General features: G+C 38.7%; 1 protein-coding gene across 1 annotated transcript in view; it reads left to right on the forward strand.

Moving 5' to 3' along the window:
* Positions 1 to 19350, forward strand: part of CLSTN2 (calsyntenin 2) — a 253636-nt gene that overhangs the window by 147980 nt on the left and 86306 nt on the right. The window contains exons 3-4 of the mRNA XM_044432738.1: positions 6498 to 6693; positions 12900 to 13108. Coding sequence (XP_044288673.1) covers positions 6498 to 6693; positions 12900 to 13108 — 405 coding nt within the window. The remainder of the gene's footprint in view (positions 1 to 6497; positions 6694 to 12899; positions 13109 to 19350) is intronic.

Here is a 19350-nt window from a genome sequence, read left to right on the forward strand (position 1 = left end):
TGTGCTGAGTGTGAAGGACTTTGATCTAGTCTTTTTGTCATTGTCAGATCACCACCTGTTGAGATTTAGACTAATGGAGGTTTTTCCCCTTGCAGAGTAAGGGACCTCTTAAGATGGCCTGTTCCAGAGGTTAATGGATCTAGATGGTTTCATTGGGCTCTTGGAAAGTTTCCAGCTGATATGGCTGGCACTCCTGTTGAAGCTGTGGAACTCAGAGGTAACCCAGGTAGTTGACACAATCACTGTGAAGTACCCTATTTTTTTGAAGAGCATGTAATCCATGGTATATCTGAAAGCTGAGAGTGATGAAAAATACTGGAGACAGATGGAGATGGAGAAAAACTCCCAGTGGATTGAGTCGAGCCATGGTACATGTTCATTGTCAAGCATAGTTAGAAGCACTGAGGGTAATCTGAAGCCTATCACATACTAGACCCAAAGACATCCTAGAACTGAGGCCTGCTGTAATATCTTTTCTGGGCACTTCCAGGATTAAATAGCTTGCAATTGCCAAGACTTAGACTCCAGAGTTATATCAAGTGAATAAGCTGAGATACACAGAACTGCCTGGTCCAGTTTTATTGGATGAGTTTTAGTTTCATCTCAGCTCAAGGAACTTTAGAAGGTGCCCGTATGCAACCACATCCATATGGGAGCATTGCCAGGTTTGACTTACATGAGTCAGTAAGGAGGAAACAACTGGGAACATGCCTCCTTACAAGAGGGAGAGGTCTCATGCCACCTGAACAAATCCTCTTCAAAAGGAAGTGCTTAACAGCATTAGGCTGGTAGCTAACTTTCCTTTCCTGAGCAAGGCTCTTGATTTGCCAACCAGCTACAGGTGCTATTGGATGAAACTAATTACTTGGATCCATGTTCAGCCAACTCTCCATGCCAGTTTTGGCATGGAAACAACTGTGAACGCTCTGTGCAACGGCCTATACCAGAGACAGTGAGACGGAGTGTGACCCCATTGATACTGCTGGTACCTCTCAGTGGCTTTTGATAACTTCACCCATTATATCCTTCTGGGGCAATGTTTTGAGCTGGTAGTACAGATACAACACTTTTTCTTTTCTTTTCTTTTCTTTTCTTTTCTTTTCTTTTCTTTTCTTTTCTTTTCTCTTTCTTTCTTTCTTTCTTTCTTTTTTTTTTTTTGGAGGGCAGGTTCTAGAAGTTGGTGCTGGGAAAATATTTTTTCCATCCTCTGGATTATCCAGAATGGAGCTCTTCAGAGGTCTGTTCTGTCCCATATGTTACATAGCTTCTACCTGTAACTATTGTGTCGGTCATTTGGAGTTTTGGAGTGTGCTGCCATCAAGTATGCTGATGATGCACAGCTCTAATCCTCCTTTTCCTCTTTAGGAGATGAAGTTTGAAAAGTGCTTTATTGTGCTTGGCTGCAGCAGTGGACTGGCTGAGGGCTAACCAAAGTTCAGTCTGAACAAGACTGAGATGCTGTTAGTTCCTGGTTCCTCTGATAAGATGGAGTTGAACTATCCTTGCAGGAGCAAGTAGCTTGGGGGTATCTCAATAGTTTCTGGTTTTAGCAAATGCATGTAATTTCTTTGTATAATTGGGCTCTTGCTATGTAATGCAGGGTCTTCTAATACTTAAACTATGCAAACCCAATTAAATCCTATAGCATATTAGCCTCTTGACTCACTAGTGATACATGTTGCTGGAAGCATTTCTGTCCTTGTAGGTATCAAACAAAACTGAAGTTAACCACCCCTGCAATGGGGCTACATGACTGTGAAAAGTCTGTTTCATTCATTCTTCAGCTCTCTCAGTTTTTACATGCTTTTAATATTAGTTATACTTGAGAAAGTTTAGTTTTAAGATAGTTCTAAAATAAACCCGTGTTTTGTTACCGTGTAAGGGATTTGCCTAGTTTTCTCTTCCATAATAGCTGCAGTCAATTTCTGGAACCTACCTAACATGTGCATTACTTTTAACTTAAATAGATGGCAGCACAAAACTATCTGAAAGCAAACTTTGGGTATTTAATGGTACCAGCTGAATACCTGGGTGTCACTATGACTTTTCCTCAATTGTGCAATTCGTATCTGTCATGAAATTAATATATAGTGTGGTATCTGATTTTCATATAAATGGGGGAAATTATGAAGGTGCTTCTTAAATAAACCAACCCCTGCCATCTCCTAATTAACCTGCATAAAACTGCATTTTATTTTAAAGACTACCAGGCCGCAATTCCTGAGAATGTTGAATTGCTCAAAAACTGGGCCATGTGGTCGATATAGTAATAAAAACAAAACCCAGAAAGCCATGATTTGTATTGACTCATTGTACATCTGTGAGGAAACTTCATTATCACAAAGCATGAGAAGACTTCTTTCCCTGAATTTAATAAATGGGATTTCTCCATTATGCCATCACTACTTACCTACCAGTGTTACCCAGAAGTATAAGAAAAAGCATTAAACTAAAATGAAACAGAAATGAACATTATATTGAAGGGGTTTCTGAAAGAAGCAAAATTGTATGTCTCCACTGTATGATGATGCTACCCACATTTAAAAAAATTCTTCATACAGATATTTAGGTAATTTTACTTTTCTTTTTTCCCCAAGGAAAACTGCTTATGAGAATTTCACATGAAGGAACTTGAACTATTGTTTCATTTTACATCTATTGTCTTATAAAGCACAGAGACTAACCAAAACCAAAACATACTCTGGATCAGTCCAGCATTAGCTTTGATCTTCCATGATGTTAATAATTCTTATAAATAATATTTGTCTGATGTTCTGTGAGGAGTGTGATTGCGGTATAAGAAGAATATCTATACACAAAGGTTCTGGTCTAATGCCCAGTTGCATATAAAAAACTAAGAGCCAGTAAAGTGTAGAGGTTAGCGTGTTAGACTGGGATCTGGGTTCTAGTTCTCCTTGGTCGGAAAGCTTTAGTGGGTAACTTCGGGCCAGTCATTGACTCTCAGCCTAGCCTACCTCACAGGATACTTGTGAGGGTAAGATCAAGAGGAGGCGGAAGATTATGTAAGCTGCTTTGAGTTTCTTGAAGGGAAAGGGGTGAGGGAAAGAGGGGAGAAGGAGAGGGAGAAGGAGAAGAAATAGTGTTGCAATTTTCCTCTGCAGACATTTTTTGAGTCAGGTATAAGGATTATTTCTTCTCTCTGCCCCAGGAGACTGTTTGGAGAACAATTTAAAACATGCATACACATTTAGATTCTCTACCATATAATTAAGAGATAATTGCACTGAATTATTTGAGCAGATTCAGGGGGACGGGGTATCTAGGATGAAATTCTATGGCTGCTACATTCTGCCTAAGTGAATATAGGACAATTTAGAGCCCCAGTTCTGACCTTGGAGAAGTGCTCCAAGGGGGTGCTGAAAGTGAAGGTAGGAACATTTCAAGAGAGTTACAGGCAGCCACATGGAATCACATCCCTCTTAGTTTATTGAATATCTATATTGTCCTATAGGTAACATTATCTGGGAAGTTCACAACAATTAAAGCCATAAAATATATGATGATATAATATACAAATTTTAACAATTTAAAACTAGCAATATAAAATTAAGGTGAAACCAAAATTAAACCTAGCTGCAATGAAAAGATTGAAAATACTCATTTAAAATCACTGAATATTTAATGTACGATTAGGCTTGGTTTTAACTTCACCATATCTATATAAACACTATATTATTTTCTACTATAAAGTACTGATGTAAAGTTACAGCATGCATAATTCATGTGATTAAAGTATGTGATTTCAATATGAAAGTTACTTATGCAGAATAAAAAGTAATATAGTCAGGAAGCATGGGCAATCACCTAGCAGCTGCTGCCATTGAATAAAGGAAGGGTGGACATGAATTCATAGAACAGTAGAGTTGGGAAGGACCAAGGCCATCAGGTCCAACCCCTGCTGTTGCAGGACACCAATTTACACCATCACACTGAGATGGCTGAGATTTATTCCTTGGTTCAACCAAGGCTGAGCTTTAGTCCTTCTTCACAATGTCTTCAGTGATGTACTTCTTTGTCTCTGCTGTTTCTCATGGACAGCAAATAGCCTTTTTTTGTGTGGGGGGGGTCATTGTTATGGGTTCCATTTTTGGTTTGCTCTCTGTAAGCTGCCCAGAGACTTTTTTAGTAATTGGTATGGCATAACAAAACCTTAAATAAGGTTGTTTCAAATATTAAGTCAGACTCTGCAGTGTAAAAGAATGCTTGGCAGTATTGTTGGGCAATAAGAAGCCTTCAGAATTGCCAGGGTTGGACTAAATATCAGAAATCTGGCTTTCTTTGTGTGCAGGTCAATGCACCAGTTATCTTCTTTCTGATGCCCTTCAGGCTCTAGCTAATGCCCTAATGGCAGCTCCATGTTGAATCACACAGTCCTAGTTTCAGCATTGTTCAACAAGAACTTGTCGCTCAGAAAACCCTGTCCTAAATGTAGATTCATGTTTCCTATGGGAGAACCTGGCCCTAACAGGAATATGGCTCTTTTCTTGGCTGGATATGCTGCATGAGTACAGGACATGATGTTGGACATCCCTGGTGGTCTGCTTTGCTGTGAGAAACATAATTTTTTCATGTCTGCATAGTAGAACTGTGTGCTTGCTGCTCTCCCTGATGTGCCCCAAATTCTCTAGGGCTCTACTATCCTCAGGCCCTTTAACCAAAACATTACCCAAGTGCCACAAATTTCACAACATGATTGTTCTGATCCTGTTCACTTGTTGAGCAGAAGTTCTACATGTGCTAATCAACATTGCTGCGTGGCAAAGTACAAATCTATAAGTTAGCTGCTCCCACCCACAAACTAGTATTGCATGCCATAATGAATGAAATGGGTGTGGGAAAAAGTACCAGTGCCCTTCAATAAACGATTCAACTCTGTTGTAAATATATATCCATTTTGAGATCTTTATATCACTTATATCACATTACAATATACAATATTGACTTGTATCCAGTGTAGTTTGGTACATCGGCCATACAGTTGAGCCCACAGAATATAATCATTTACGATTTGTATATCCATATTAGTTTTATATGCTACTGGGCAGAATGGTTTTGCATACTAAATATATACATTGTATACACATTTAAATATCAGTAATATATGAATGCACATAAAGTATACAGATGAAGGACAGCTACATTCTGTGATATCTATTAATCGTCAATCATTTATTATCTATTTATCTATTAGAATAACAAGATATAATCCATGTTGACAGGAAATTAGTATCCAGCATAATACAAAATAGGTTTTAATTAATATTAAGACAAAATTAAAATTAGATTTTTCTATAGCAGGGAAAAGCTGGACATCAAGAGTAGGAAAGTTAAAGATTTAGGAAATATAGGAAGGATGCTGTATACTCCCTCTACTGCCTTCTGAGCCTTTAACACAGACTGGGATATTGAGACCTCCTGTTTGTTGTTAAATTCCAGTTCCCATAATTCCCAGCCAGTCTGGAAATGGTGATAGATGCCGGGAATAGTCACTCATCCATATCTGGAAGAACACAGGTTTCCAGTTCTGCTTGAGCAGATTCTGGACATGTTTTACCAAAACACAATTGTTAATTTCAGAAACAATACAGCATCAATGCATGGAAATAAAAAGTTTATTTAGGAATAAAACAGATTAGTTAAAGCAAGAACTATGCAGGATAAAGATGACAAGGGCATCATGCATGCAAAATAGGATTGCTATGCTCACAACCCTGGGAGTCCCTCTCAGCATTTAGCTTGCCTCAAGACTTGGCCTTGCTTGTGCAAAGCATCTTCTGCAATCAGACCTGTGCCAAGATTCAATCTGTAGAAACTCGCTTGAGATTTATATACTGTTGGGTCCTCTGAAATACAGTTGTTGTTATACGACTTGTACCTGTTGATTTGGCTATAATAGTGGCTTTGATGCAATAAGCCTGCACTGGGTAAGGCTAATGTAAATAACAGTGTGGTTATCTCTTCTGTCATCCCAAGCAGGTGGTTGACCTTGACATTATTCTCCCAGCACCACCAATCTCATACAGAGACTGACCTTGCGAATATGGAATGCAAACCATTTAAGAGGGCAAATATCCAAGCAAAGGTTAGGCATAGAAGGTGCAATTGCTGTATGTCGCCCAGATATACATTTGCCTTCTGGTATCCTCAGTTGTTGTTTTCTTAATAACAAAAGGCAGGCATCTCTTTTTACCAATAATGAAAAAAGGTAGTGCCTAGAACTATAAATGTTCTAAAAGCTCATGCTCTTATAGGAACAGTTTAAAAAAATCAGACATAAAATTTGTCTCCATTTCTGCTTATTGCTTGCATTAATGCTCTTTAGTACTGCCTAGTGCCTATTTACAATTGTATTCAGAAAATTGCCTATTCTGTTTTTTAACACCTATAGGTGCCATAATGTTGCATCTTTTGAGGACCAGGGTATAAATCAGCCTACCTGACTACCGTGTAATTTGTGTTCGGTTTATGTCTTTCAGGTGAAATTTGTGCATTTAAAATCCATGGACAGGAAATGCCCTTTGAAGCTGTAGTACTAAACAAGACATCTGGAGAAGGTCGTCTTCAAGCAAGAAGTCCAATTGACTGTGAACTGCAGAAGGAGTATACATTCATCATCCAGGCATATGACTGCGGTGCAGGGCCTAGTGGAACAAACTGGAAGAAATCTCACAAGTGAGTGACAACAGGGAACGCAAGGAATGGGCTGTGGTGAATATTTACACTTCAGGCTGAGGAGCTCTTTTCATAGACTGTGCTGGTGGAAAGCAAATGAAAACAAAATGCTTTATCACAAGAGTTGATTGTTCAATTTGTTCCTTTGGCATGCTCTTTCTTCTCCTTGAGATTGACCTCGTTCAGTACGTTCTTTAGACCTTTAAAGTTCTCAGTAGGACTCCAGAGTACAACCTTTGTAATTTTTATTTTCCTACTTTACCCCCACCACTAAGTAGACCAGTAGCTTTTTGAAACATAAAAGCTTGGTGTTAATTGAACATCATGTAATCAAATCCTATTGAATTCCTTTGCTTCTTTATGCAACCTTTTATGTTTTCATATTTCTGAAGCATTGATACTTTGCTAGAGGAATTCCCCCCTTTTTTTGTTTTGCATAATACATATAGATAAAATTGGATACAGGAAATTATTTTGAATTACTTTTAATTCAGATTCATTCAAGAGTACAACATACATCTAGATAAAGTAGGAAATGTTTGATTCAGCTTTGTGTCATACTTAGATGTGGGTGAATGGGAACAGATGTTCAGTGTGCTTGAATAAGAAATAACATCACAGGATGGCTTGAGCCAAAACCTATTCTGTCTTACATAATGTCACAATAGTGCATTTTTCTACTCTTGGAAGTATTAGCCAGTGATGTGGGGCATAGATGGAGAAGCAAACAAGGATATAACATCAGCATATAGGAAAAAGATTACTATAAGTTTGAATGCTACTATATTGCTACTATATAAATCAACAAATAAATTACACTCTCCAAAATGTTTGAACAATAGGTAAAAAAGCTTATAATTTACAGTTGGAGAATAAAATAATGTTGAAATGCAAATTATTATGATCTGATAACCATTCAAGATCATGTGGGGAGCTTCCATTGATAGAGGGAACTCAGTTTTTTCCCCCAAAATGTCATTTTCCTTAAGAAAAAGGGTGGAGCTAAGTGTGCTCATTTTCACATCTTTAGTGTACTTTGCTGCCAAGACCTTATTCAAAAAAGGGATATTTTAAAGTGGCTGATAATTGGCAATGTTGGTGGGATCCTAAGGGGGTGTCTTCAATCAGCAAACTGTTTTGCAAACTCATCACAGCTGGCTTCAGATGGTTTCTTCTCACTACCATGACGGCCAAAATATAGTAACTATTTAACCACAACCACCGGAAATATCTTGCTACAAAACATTTTGCTGATGTCTGCAGGAGAAGCGGAAAAGAAAATCTTCTTGCCTACCCTTATTACCATGGACTAGGTCCTACCATAGCAGCGAATGTCAGAGAAATCCCCCCCTCCAACCATTATTCTAGTTGCGTGGTTGTACACTTTGTCGCCTTAAGTTTCTCAGAAAACCACCAACATTAAGAGTTCATGTGAATCCAAACACCAACCAGTAGTGATCTATCCACGCCCATGATATTTGTTCAAAATTTCACACCTTAAGCAGCGTTTACAGAAGACACAGCCAGACATGCTGTACTCTGGCTCTTTTGAGATGCCCTAATGCCTTAATACAAGGCTGGCTCTTCCCTATGAGCTTGTCAGCCTTGCAGTAACTAATAGGCATTAGGACCCCACTCCCTTGACACACCAGTGTGAAGTATAGCATGAAGGCAGACGTCTTAAACTGCAGAAGTCCTGCTACCTTTCTTTCCACAGTCTTGTTTTGGATTTTTTGTCTCTTACGTGCCTGCTGCTTGGAGCGTCTCTGTAGTGAAATTATCAAACTAAAGAGGACAGGAAGAATTCCTTGTGGAAAGCTAATTTTACTGCCTCAGTGGGAACTTGTGCACTCTACCGAAAAGGATTGATTAGCCATTGAAAAGTTCTCAATCTTCCCCTATCTTTATTTTTTCTCAGATAGCTGCAGAGAGCAGATCATACCAAAATGAGAGACAGGACTATTTGCCATCCTGTTCCAGGAAGTGCTGGGGAGGCTGTGTGTAAAATGCCTCATGTCATTTCCATGGGACCACAAGAAGCTGCCCAGTCCATTCGTCTCTCTAAGCCAATATGGTTGACAGTGACTGGCAGTGGTGGCAACTCCAGGGTTTAAGACTAAAGTAAACCAACTTCCTGTAAACTATGCTTTGTACCACTGAGCCTTGATGGGCTTTTCAGAGAAGTATCACTTTTTAAAAAGACAGGGGAGCTCTTAGCCACTTCAGCTCATGAAGTTAATTAAAGTAGGTACAACTCCAACAAAACCTGTGCTACTTCCCAGTTCCTCTGAAGTGCTACTCATCTGAACAGAGCTCCTTGCCTTATGGAATTTTCTCCTCACTAATTGCATTAGTCTTCATTCTTCTTTCCAAAAGGGGAAGGTGGTGGGTAAGGTGGTGGCTTTCTCTGCGGTGGCACCCCATCTATGGAATGCGCTCCTCAGAGAGGTCCACCTGGTACCGTCATTATTTGTTTTTCGGCGCCAGGTTAAGACCTTTTTATTCCAGCAATATTTTAATAAGTTTTAATATTGTCTTTTCTATGTTTTTAACTGCAGCCAGTGTGGGTCGGGAATTTATTTATGTTATTTATGTTATAGTTTATACTGTAAGCCATCCTGAGGCTTTTTTGGAAATAGGATGGCATATAAATATTTTAAATAAATAAATAAATAAGAGATGTTATGTTTTTCTATTTGACTTTATACAAACATGTAAGAGGTTCATTTTTATCCTTTTCCTCATCCAACTCTTGAGAAAAGTGGATTTATATTGTGCAGATGATGGAATATGGAACTATTTTGCTTGTCACCTGCCATTAGCTTCTAATAGAATGACTATTTTTTTTAAGTAGTTAATGGTTAAGGGATGTGCTGAAACAGGGAAACTGGGCTCATTTCAACTCAACAGGCTTCCTGCCAGACTTCCTGAATGGATTTCTTGTCTGTTTCCTACTTATGGACTTCAATTTTTAACAAAGGCCATGAACTGCTCTTTAAATGAGGCAATTTGCTCAACATCAGGTCACCTACCTACCAATAGGACTTCCATCATGTCCGGATTAAGCTTCAAATTATTAGTCCTTATCCAGTCTATCACCTTGCTCAGAAGTTGGTTCAGTACAGAGATCACCACACCTGGATCAGATGACTAGGAGAGGCAGTGCTGAGTATCATAGACATATGGATGAAACTTCAACCCAGACCTTCAGCTGTCCTCCCTCAGTGGTTCCATGTAGATGTTGAACAGCATGGGAGGGTATGGAACCATGCAGTACTTCATGGTGTAATAGCCATGGCACAGAACCATACTCCTTCAGCACCACCTTTTGGAAATGGCTGGCCAGGTAGTAATGGAACCATCATAGAGGAGCACTTCCATCTCCCAGACTGGCTAGCCTATCCAGAAGAATGCCATAGTCAATGCTATCAAAAGCAGCTGTGAGGAGAACCAAAGAGCAAACTCGTCACAGTGGGCCACTGAGCATTCTGCTTGATCAACTTATGGTCAGTTCACAGTAGATCTTGAAGCATTTGGAACAGCTCTGCTGGGTGGCAACTCAAGAATGTGATGCTAGGGGAATATAAATGTCTCTTTGCTGCCTTTACCACCACTGAATAGACCTGATAATGAACTCTAAGTAATGTCTGGTTAGATTCATCCTAGGATTTCCTCCAGCATTTACCCACTTGCTTCATTGTCTTCCGTTTAGCAGTATACCAAGAAACCAAGCAGGCTCTGCAAAGGGCAAGAGGGCATGTACAGGTGATCATGTCAACCACCCAGATCACTTCCATATTCCACAGTGTCACCTGGGTTTCAACAGGAGCACCAAATGTATCAGCCAGAAAGTTCCCCAGAATCCTCTGAAAATCATCCAGATCCATAAATCTCACCTGGAAACAATCTGACCATGACAAAGGGATTAGTATTATACCCTCCACCTTTAGATCGCCATCCTCCTGTCCAGCTGAAAAAGCCTGGTCAAGAGTGTGACCTTTTCATGTGTTAGGCTAGTGATGTGCTGAGGCAGCCCCATGGTTGTCAGGGTGGCCATGAAGTCCTGAGCCACCCCAGACAATATAACCTCAACATGGATGTTGAGATCTCCCAGAATCATCATTTTGAGAGTCCTCAACACCAGGTCTGAGACCACCTCCAACAACTAAGGCAAGAAATCAGATGTGCAGCAAGGTGGGCAGTACACAAGCAAGATTCCTAATCTGTCTCAATTATCCAATACAAGTTGCAAACACTCAAGACCTGCCTTTGAGTGGACAGGAAGCCTAGGGAGAGATAAAGTGTTCCTATATACTATAGCCATGTCCCTTCCACAACTACCAAGCTGATGTTTGGGCTGCACTGAGTGCCTGGGTGGGCATAACTGAGAGAACATCATCTATCTCCCCCACACAGGTGTCAATAATGCAAGCCATGTCATGTATTAGGGGGATTTTACTTTGGAATTGGAACAGGACTGAAGGTAGGCTGATAAGGTTACCTGGCATATGGTTACCTGGCTGAAGGAAGAGCAAGAATTGGGGACAGGTGTAAGATTACTGATCCCTCTTTTCCATCGAGTTGTTTGATGAAGCATTGCTAGAAGGTGGAAAGATGAAGAGGATGGTTGTTGGAGCAGAATACAATGTATGTGATCTGATCTTAGGTTTCTTGCAACATGTATGGTCTGTACTTAATCTCTAAAATGCTGAGACTTTGAGATTAAGGGAATAGTAAGGTGCAATTGCTCAGTGGTCAGAAAACATCATTCCGCATATGTTCAGAAACACTCTTTATTTTTACCAAGATTAGTGAAATGCAATAAATTCTAGTCATTCTAAATTTGCATGCAGGCACACACACACAGTATGTATGACTATAACCATTCCAACAGGAAGCGTAAATGATGAGTGTTGACAGAATGCAGTAAAATGACTGGTAAATCAGAGAAAGATATCAGCACGCTCAGAAGAACTCTTGAGGTTTGCATAAAAATAAAGAATATTAAAAACACTGAGGGGATAGCCCCCTTTCTAAACAAACTCCAGTGAGGACTAGGCACATTTGGCCTGTTACCTGCTTGTTGTGAGATGTGGAGAAGAGAAATAGAATGGCATGGTGGAGGGAGGGCATGGTTGGGCCTGGAACTCGATTCAGCCTCATTTACAATGTATAGGAAGCTGCTGATGATGACACTACTTACTACTAATGATAATAATAATTGATGGAAACCCAGAATCCAGAACCCTCATTGCACTGCCATTCTGTTGCCGCTGCTGCTATCAGATGTATCAGAGAAAGATAATGGAATGGTGCTCAGTGGGAGGTATGTTGATATGGTTTGGAGAGGTGTTGAGAACTCATAATACTTTTAGTGATTCCATCAGAAAACCGGCTCAGAATCAAGGAAAACAGTTAACAATTCGTTAATTGTTAATTGTTAAACTTTCATTATTTTCTGGGAAAATAGTTTGTTTAGCCAAATCCATCTGAAGTAAAAATGGTGGGACACAGCTGCTATTAGCATTTATATTGAACTAGAAACTTCTCCCAATTGTGTTTAATTTTCTCTTAAAAGCAGGCATGGAAAATTGCTATTCTGATAAACGGATCGGAGCTTACAAACATAAAAACATAGCAAGTCAGAAGGGGCCTCCTGGGCCATCTAGTCTAACCCCCAGCACAAGCAAGCTCAGCTCCTATGATGTCCAACATATGAGTGTCCAATTATTCCTTGCTTCTTAATGCTTTCACTGTGACCATTTTTCTAATCAAAATAAGCTACAGAGCTACTATTCCATCCTTTGCTATGTGGACCTCATTCATTTATCTTTGATCCCTACTGTGATAAGTGTGGTGTTTTATTCTTGACTTCAGTGGATGAAAATTTCATAATCACTGTTCCATTTTGTTTAATATGTGAGAATTGTCTCAGTAAAGCCAATAAAATATAGCAGTATATGGAAAATCGAGTCTCTTTATTTGATCATACTTACTTTTCAACTTGTGTTTTCTTTCCTTCACTAACCCTTCTTGTTTAGATTGTAAGTCTTTGGTTAGCATCCTTTTTATCTTCATTACTTCATAGTTAAATTTTAAACATGAAGTAACTAATTTATGCATTATAACACTTTGCATTATATTTGCACTATACTATAAGAAATGTGCACTGCATTGTAAGACATTGATAATTCTTTGTATTTTAGGGCTGTAGTCCATATCCAGGTAAAGGATGTGAATGAATTTGCACCTACTTTTAAAGAAACATCCTATAAGGCTACTGTGACAGAGGGAAAAATCTATGACAGTGTGTTACAAGTGGAAGCTATGGATGAGGATTGTTCTCCTCAGTACAGCCAAATATGCAATTATGAAATTGTCACAACCAATGTTCCATTTGCAATTGACAGGAATGGTGAGTGCTTTTATGGTACATTTATGCATTTTGGGGGTACACTTTGACTTATGTACACTAGGGGCTTCAGTGTCTTCTAGAAAGCACATAGTTTTATACTCTTTGGAGTTATGTGGGGTAGTTAAATAATTGTCTTGCACATTTTCCTGATAGCCACTTTATGTGATTCAAACTTGGGATTTCTTATTCTGGGAAATGATGATACTTCTGTTGACCCTGTGCAATATATTCTGGCTATTTGCTACTTTAGCTGTAGCTGAATGGAATCAAAACTCAGTTTAACTCAGAATGAGATGGGGTTATTGGAAGCCTGTTTGGATTTTACAGGTCATGCTGTCCCTTAAACACTTGTTTAGTTTCTTAAAAATGATTAAGGACATAAAAAGAGCCATGATGGATAGGACCAGCATCCCATCTAGTCCAGTATTCTGTCTACTCAATATAAATCATTTAGGTTATCTACAGTAGTATCACCTTGCAGCAAAAGGGAACTATTACTGATTAAGTGAATTCTGATCATAGCTGCTGGGTTACCATACATAAACAAGCAGTTCCATGTTCTGGGCCTTTTCAGACAGTCATCTTTTGTTTAGTAGTGGGTTTGTTTGTTTCGTTGGTATGATAAGTGTGTAGCTATTGTAGCTACTACTCCTTTGTTAGCCCTAGCCCAGATGTTTTTTCTCATGGCAGTTCAAATGTCCTTCTAGGTACTGCATTATGTAATATGTAGGTCTATGAAAGTTTATTGCTTACCTTAGGCAGAGCATTTTGAATCCTCTGAAGAATATGTTTGTTACTCATTGAACAGAATTTAGGATAACATTGGTGATTATATGAAAAATAGCACACCTTATTTCTGTACGTTTTATGGCAAGTAAAATGTATTCTTTATTGAACACTTTTAGCAATAAGTGGCACAGTCAATAATATGCAAGTGTTCATATATCCCTTGAAAAGCAAGGAACCATCCCATGGCATTTACTATGAATTAATTAACTTTCCTTGTTCATTAGTTCTTTGCTGGCTTTCCTTCTCCAGTAGTAGAAAATAGATTTCCCCTTTTCCAGTAGTAGAAAATAGATGTTCTCCCAATTAACAACAAAAACAACACAAACACAAAACTGAAAGTTCCAAATCCTCCACATTTTTCTGGCAGCAATTATATTTCCCCATCCATTACTGGGGACAAGATATGGTACTGATGACTCTTTTTTAAAAAGAGAATCACAAAATCATCATACTAGGACTTGAATGTAGTAGATCATTTGGAAAAATCATAGGTTGATAGAAACCTGAATCTAGATATTCCCTTTGAACAAAATAATTAGTCGCATTAATTTAAATTTAAATTTGTTTACTTACGGAAAAAACTCAAAATGACAATTAAGGATGACAGTAACATATCTTTTCACCAGTAGTCTTGTTTCCTATCAGAGGTAAGCATTTTTATTTTTGATGTTCTGTATCATTATTGCCAAAATTATAAATTGAAAGAATGCGCAGTGCTTCTGTTTACTATTAGCAGCCATTCCGTGCTTCACTGGCTTATGGGGAGCATCTCACCATTTGTCACAGATCTGTCCATATCTGAGCTCCTTTGTCATAATGCATTGCTGAGCATCAGAACAACCTGTTAATATCAGTAAAATGAAAATGGTGATGAAGAGAATCCTGATTCTCATTACCATAGCATGACTAGAGGCAAATGTTTGAAGATCTTATGGAGTAGGACAATCAAGATGATTGAACCTGAGTGTAAGCAATCAAAAGCTATTTAATCTAGCTGTTCTTTATTGAAGAGGAGTTATGCCATGGAATGTTTAAAATGAAGGTACATGCATTATTCTTTGCATTTGTAGCTCGTTTCTCCATATTCCAGATTGACATGTTTTAAGTTTTCAAATATTTTGTTTTGAGTACAGAAGAAAGTTCATGCTCCTTACTCTGCCTGCTTGAGGTACATGTCTGAATGTTTGTTTACATGTTCTGAAGACAAATCTTTTGGAAATGTAAATGGTATTTATGTGGGTACCACTGTACCTCTGCTGACATGGCATTATTTCTGCTGGAGGACAGGCTCCTGTCAGTCTAGTAGAGTTGGCCAGAAGCTAGCACATTTTTCAAATGCATGGCAGCACCATGACCTGACTTGCTCAACAGGGCAACCCATAATGGGCAGTTAGCCATAGGTTGTCATGTCATCCATCTAGCCTAGTTCATCTCTCATGGACTGTTATATGGGCTGTTTAACCCCTGTTGGGTTGTCATGTTGCCCAAACCTAGACTATTGATACCACTGGTGTCTAGTGAAGTATTCAGCAAAAACAGCAACACTCCCTTTCCACCATCTGTTCTGAAGATACCAATAGCCACCAGTAAGGTCAACCACCTCACAAGTGCCCTAGCTCATGGCTCACTGCCATCCCCACTGTGATAGAGTTGCTTTTGGCTCTCTGTAGCATTTTATTTATTTATTTAAAACGTGTGTATCCCATCCTTCACGATTGCTTTCTTTCACAGTGCCATTGGGTCATCTTGAAGAGATTGGCTGTGGTTGCAAATGCATTTTAATTATTCTGGGCGCTCCCCAATGTGCACAAATATTTGTGCTCATTTGCTTTTAAATATGGATTTTCTTCAAACTTATGCAAGTGTGGAGGTGCCCACTTACGAGGTCTGAGAATGGGCAGACTTGCCTGGACAATATCCAGAGAAGTACATGCTGCTAAAGTACCCTGTCTGTACCCTGAGAAGGTTCTAACTACTCTTTTCTCCCTTTAGTTTGACAGCTGTCAGAATGTGAGCTGTCAAGCCAAACCAAAGGAATGAGTAATCTCTGTTCTCAAGAAGAGGTAGTAGGATTTACACACCCTTCATGGGAAGGTCATGGGTTTTGTTTGTTTGACTACACTCTTCCAATGGGAAAGTGTGAGCTACCTTGAGTTTGAAGGAGCAGGGGTTATGACTGTAGCTTTCAAACTCTAGACCCTTAATTTAATTTAATTTAATTTAATTTAATTTGCCATGCATGCATATCACCCATTCATGAAACCATTTCACTTAGAATGATGGAGGGAATGATGGAGTTAAAGGAGGGGAGAAAGGTTCCGTTCTGTTCTTCTGTTGCCACTGCCAGTACTACTGCTGTGTACCCACCAAGATGAGGCAAGGGATGGGTGGTGAGGGGTTGCTGGTGACTGGAGGCACAAAAGGCAGTGAGGGCAGGGTTGAACCTTCTCAGCCACTAGGGTTGGCTCGGGGGAACTGTTTTGGGTTGGCTCAGTTTTGCAGTACTGATGAAGCTCAAACAGTCCTTAGCCCATCTAGGTAGAGCTTTGGAGAATTCTCTAACTCCATGTATAAGCTTTCAAATGGGATATATTGAACTATCAGAGAACGTGTAGCAGGAATTTACAGTAACTGAGTTTATAACAATATGAATGTACCAAGAGTTTTAGCAGTCCTCATCCTTTCCTTCCATATGGGGATAATATAGCCCTTGTGTACTTTGTCCCTTGACATGGTTGTAAGGGAACTCTTACTCTTTTAAGCCATGCAGTTCACTGACAATCAAGCTTTTTCAAGGATGTGTCCACTGAGAAACTGCACCACCCAGACTTAATATTTTTTAGTTTATTTTATTGATTAAAATATTAATAAACCATTTTAGCTCCATCAGTTCTTCTATGACTCATACACAGGATGAAGGCTACTATATTACCTCAACATCTGTCTTCTACCCCATAAGCAGTATTCATATCCTGTAAATTTATCAATATATAATATAAAGTTGAATTATAATATATAATTCAAAGTCCAGGTATGCAAACAGTGTGCCTCTGTGTTAGCATGGGTTATTTGCTTTATCTTTGTCAATACTGAGAAATGCTCACTGGGTGCCATAGAACTGTCAGTACAGAACATTTCCCAACATTTAAGCATAGCCCTTGATTATTTGCAGACTTGGTTGTGCATGTGGAGCTGCGGATCTCAGCTGTAGTGTTTTACTGCCTTTCTTTGCAAGCATTTCTTGGCTTTGCTAGTCTCCCACACATGATTAAAAGTGTTTATAGAACTCCACCTTGTACTGCATAGATGTATCAGCTTGCAACTTTTTATATAGCTGCAGGGGATATTGAGATTTATGTGATCATTTGGACTGTGTTCATTAAGATCCCTGTGGAAACTGAAACCATGCTTATAATGTAGGCTAACTTGTACAGATTTTTTTAATGACTAGAGTGACTGCTGGACCTTGGAGACAGAAGTTAGTTGTTAGCTATTTCACTGTCACAGGAATGAACTAGTTTCAGATATTGTTCTCCTGGAGGCTGTTTTCAGGCTGACTGAAGTCAATGGAAAGTTGATAGAATGTTAGCTATTGATCTAAGTGAGCTTTGGAATGAGGCCTTATAGACTATGTTTAAAATTCATCAGGTAACTTGGGTGTACAAGGAAAGACACACTTTCATAGACGTTGTCAATCATCAAACTATGCACACATTTAATGTTTTCCCCCAATAAAGCTGTGAAAGCCACACCTGTCCAAAGTAAAGAATTCTGATCTTAAGCATAAATATTTATCAGACAAATTCTGGAAACACCTGATTTTTTAAAGTTCTGTTAAAAATATTTTCTTTCTAAAATGACTGAGGTAAAAAAGAAAGGAGGAGGAGGAAAGGTAAACTCAAAGAACCTTGTATGAATAAAACTACTATATTTAAACTGAGTTTGTGTACATGTGAAATTATGCCAACTTAGCACCGTATCCAGTATTACTGCTGTGCCTGTACCTGTTTGGTTGTGCTCATGGGACACACTGAGTTCCCCAGGAAATGGCACTTTCAAATGAACTGTAGAAATGAGCATAACACTCATTGGGACTAGTCAGCTGAGGTCCTTCTGGGAATTCTGCTGGCCTGTGATGTTCTGAAAATGAACTTCCATTTGGTTCAGATTCCTACTGAATTGGCAGTAGGTACTGCTAGCATATGGGCAGTGTTAGTTGCTGCAAAATTGATTACATATATAAAACATTTCAAAGTCAGAGGCTTTTTGATCTATGGCTATACATGAGTTAGCAACTTTTGAAAACTACAAGACATAATAACAAACCACATATCAGTAAAATGAAATAAAGTAGCATGCACAGCAAAATGAGAAACACCAGCAACACACATCACTCAGTTTCAGAAAGAGAACCTCTGTTTTTCTGGGCACTTAAAGCCCTGAAATATAGTAATAAAAATTATATCTGTTTGACTGGTGCATATTAAGTGACTTTCTAGTTTGAGCCTAACCATAAAGCACATGCAGTCAGCACTTAGTACCCTACTAGTTAGCCTTGAATTTTATTGTGTTTTCTCTACTTACCACCACGTAGGGTCTGAACTTGTATATATAACTGTAGACACCTTCCTGTTTCAGAATTTTATTTCAGAAGATTCATTAATTTTCTCTAATTTAGTAGGATAGAAATCTAAATAAATAACATCCTATAGATTTTTAAATATTTGAGCTGAAATCCTTGGACTTCAGATTGTAAGCTTTATGACTTGAGCAAGTCAATTAAACCCAAGAGTTTTGCATCATGGAAGTTGTACATAGCATAAAGCTAGATCCATAAGAAGTAACTACATGAAGAATAACTGACATCAATCAACTATTTATAAGCAATAAACATTTTGAAAACCCCAAATGACCTTTCAGTCATATTTTATTTTATTAAGCTTGAAGTACAAATCTAAAAATACTTAGAGCAGTCCTATCAATTGCACATTTGGAGTTCATAAACCTCTGAACTTGAAGTTTAAAACATCAAGTGTAGAATGAGAGGAGTGGCAGAGGCAATCTAGTGCACATATTGATCTGTAAACTGCAAATTAGTCTGGTTTACTAAAAAGAATAGTTTCAGAAGGGCAGGTTTGGTTTAACTGGATCCAAACCTTCTCATAATATCAGCACTCTTCTTATCCAGGTTCTGAGCCTATGCCAGATCCAGTGCCTTTCATCTTGATGCATAGCTTGATCTGTTTGGCACAGTCAACCTAAAATTGAATTCCACAACTCCCAGCTTTCCACATCTATCCTTGCTAGCTGGGAAATACTGGGATTTATAATTTCTTGTGTGTAGGATTGCACATGTAGAATAATTTACCAATAATACAAATAAACTGTGGAATAATAGTCTTGGTGTTAGGATAATGCACATTCATGTGATTAATGTAAAATCATGTGATTTC

Source organism: Varanus komodoensis, unplaced genomic scaffold (genome assembly GCF_004798865.1).
Source record: "Varanus komodoensis strain SLA01 unplaced genomic scaffold, ASM479886v1 scaffold25, whole genome shotgun sequence".
NCBI lineage: Eukaryota > Metazoa > Chordata > Lepidosauria > Squamata > Varanidae > Varanus > Varanus komodoensis.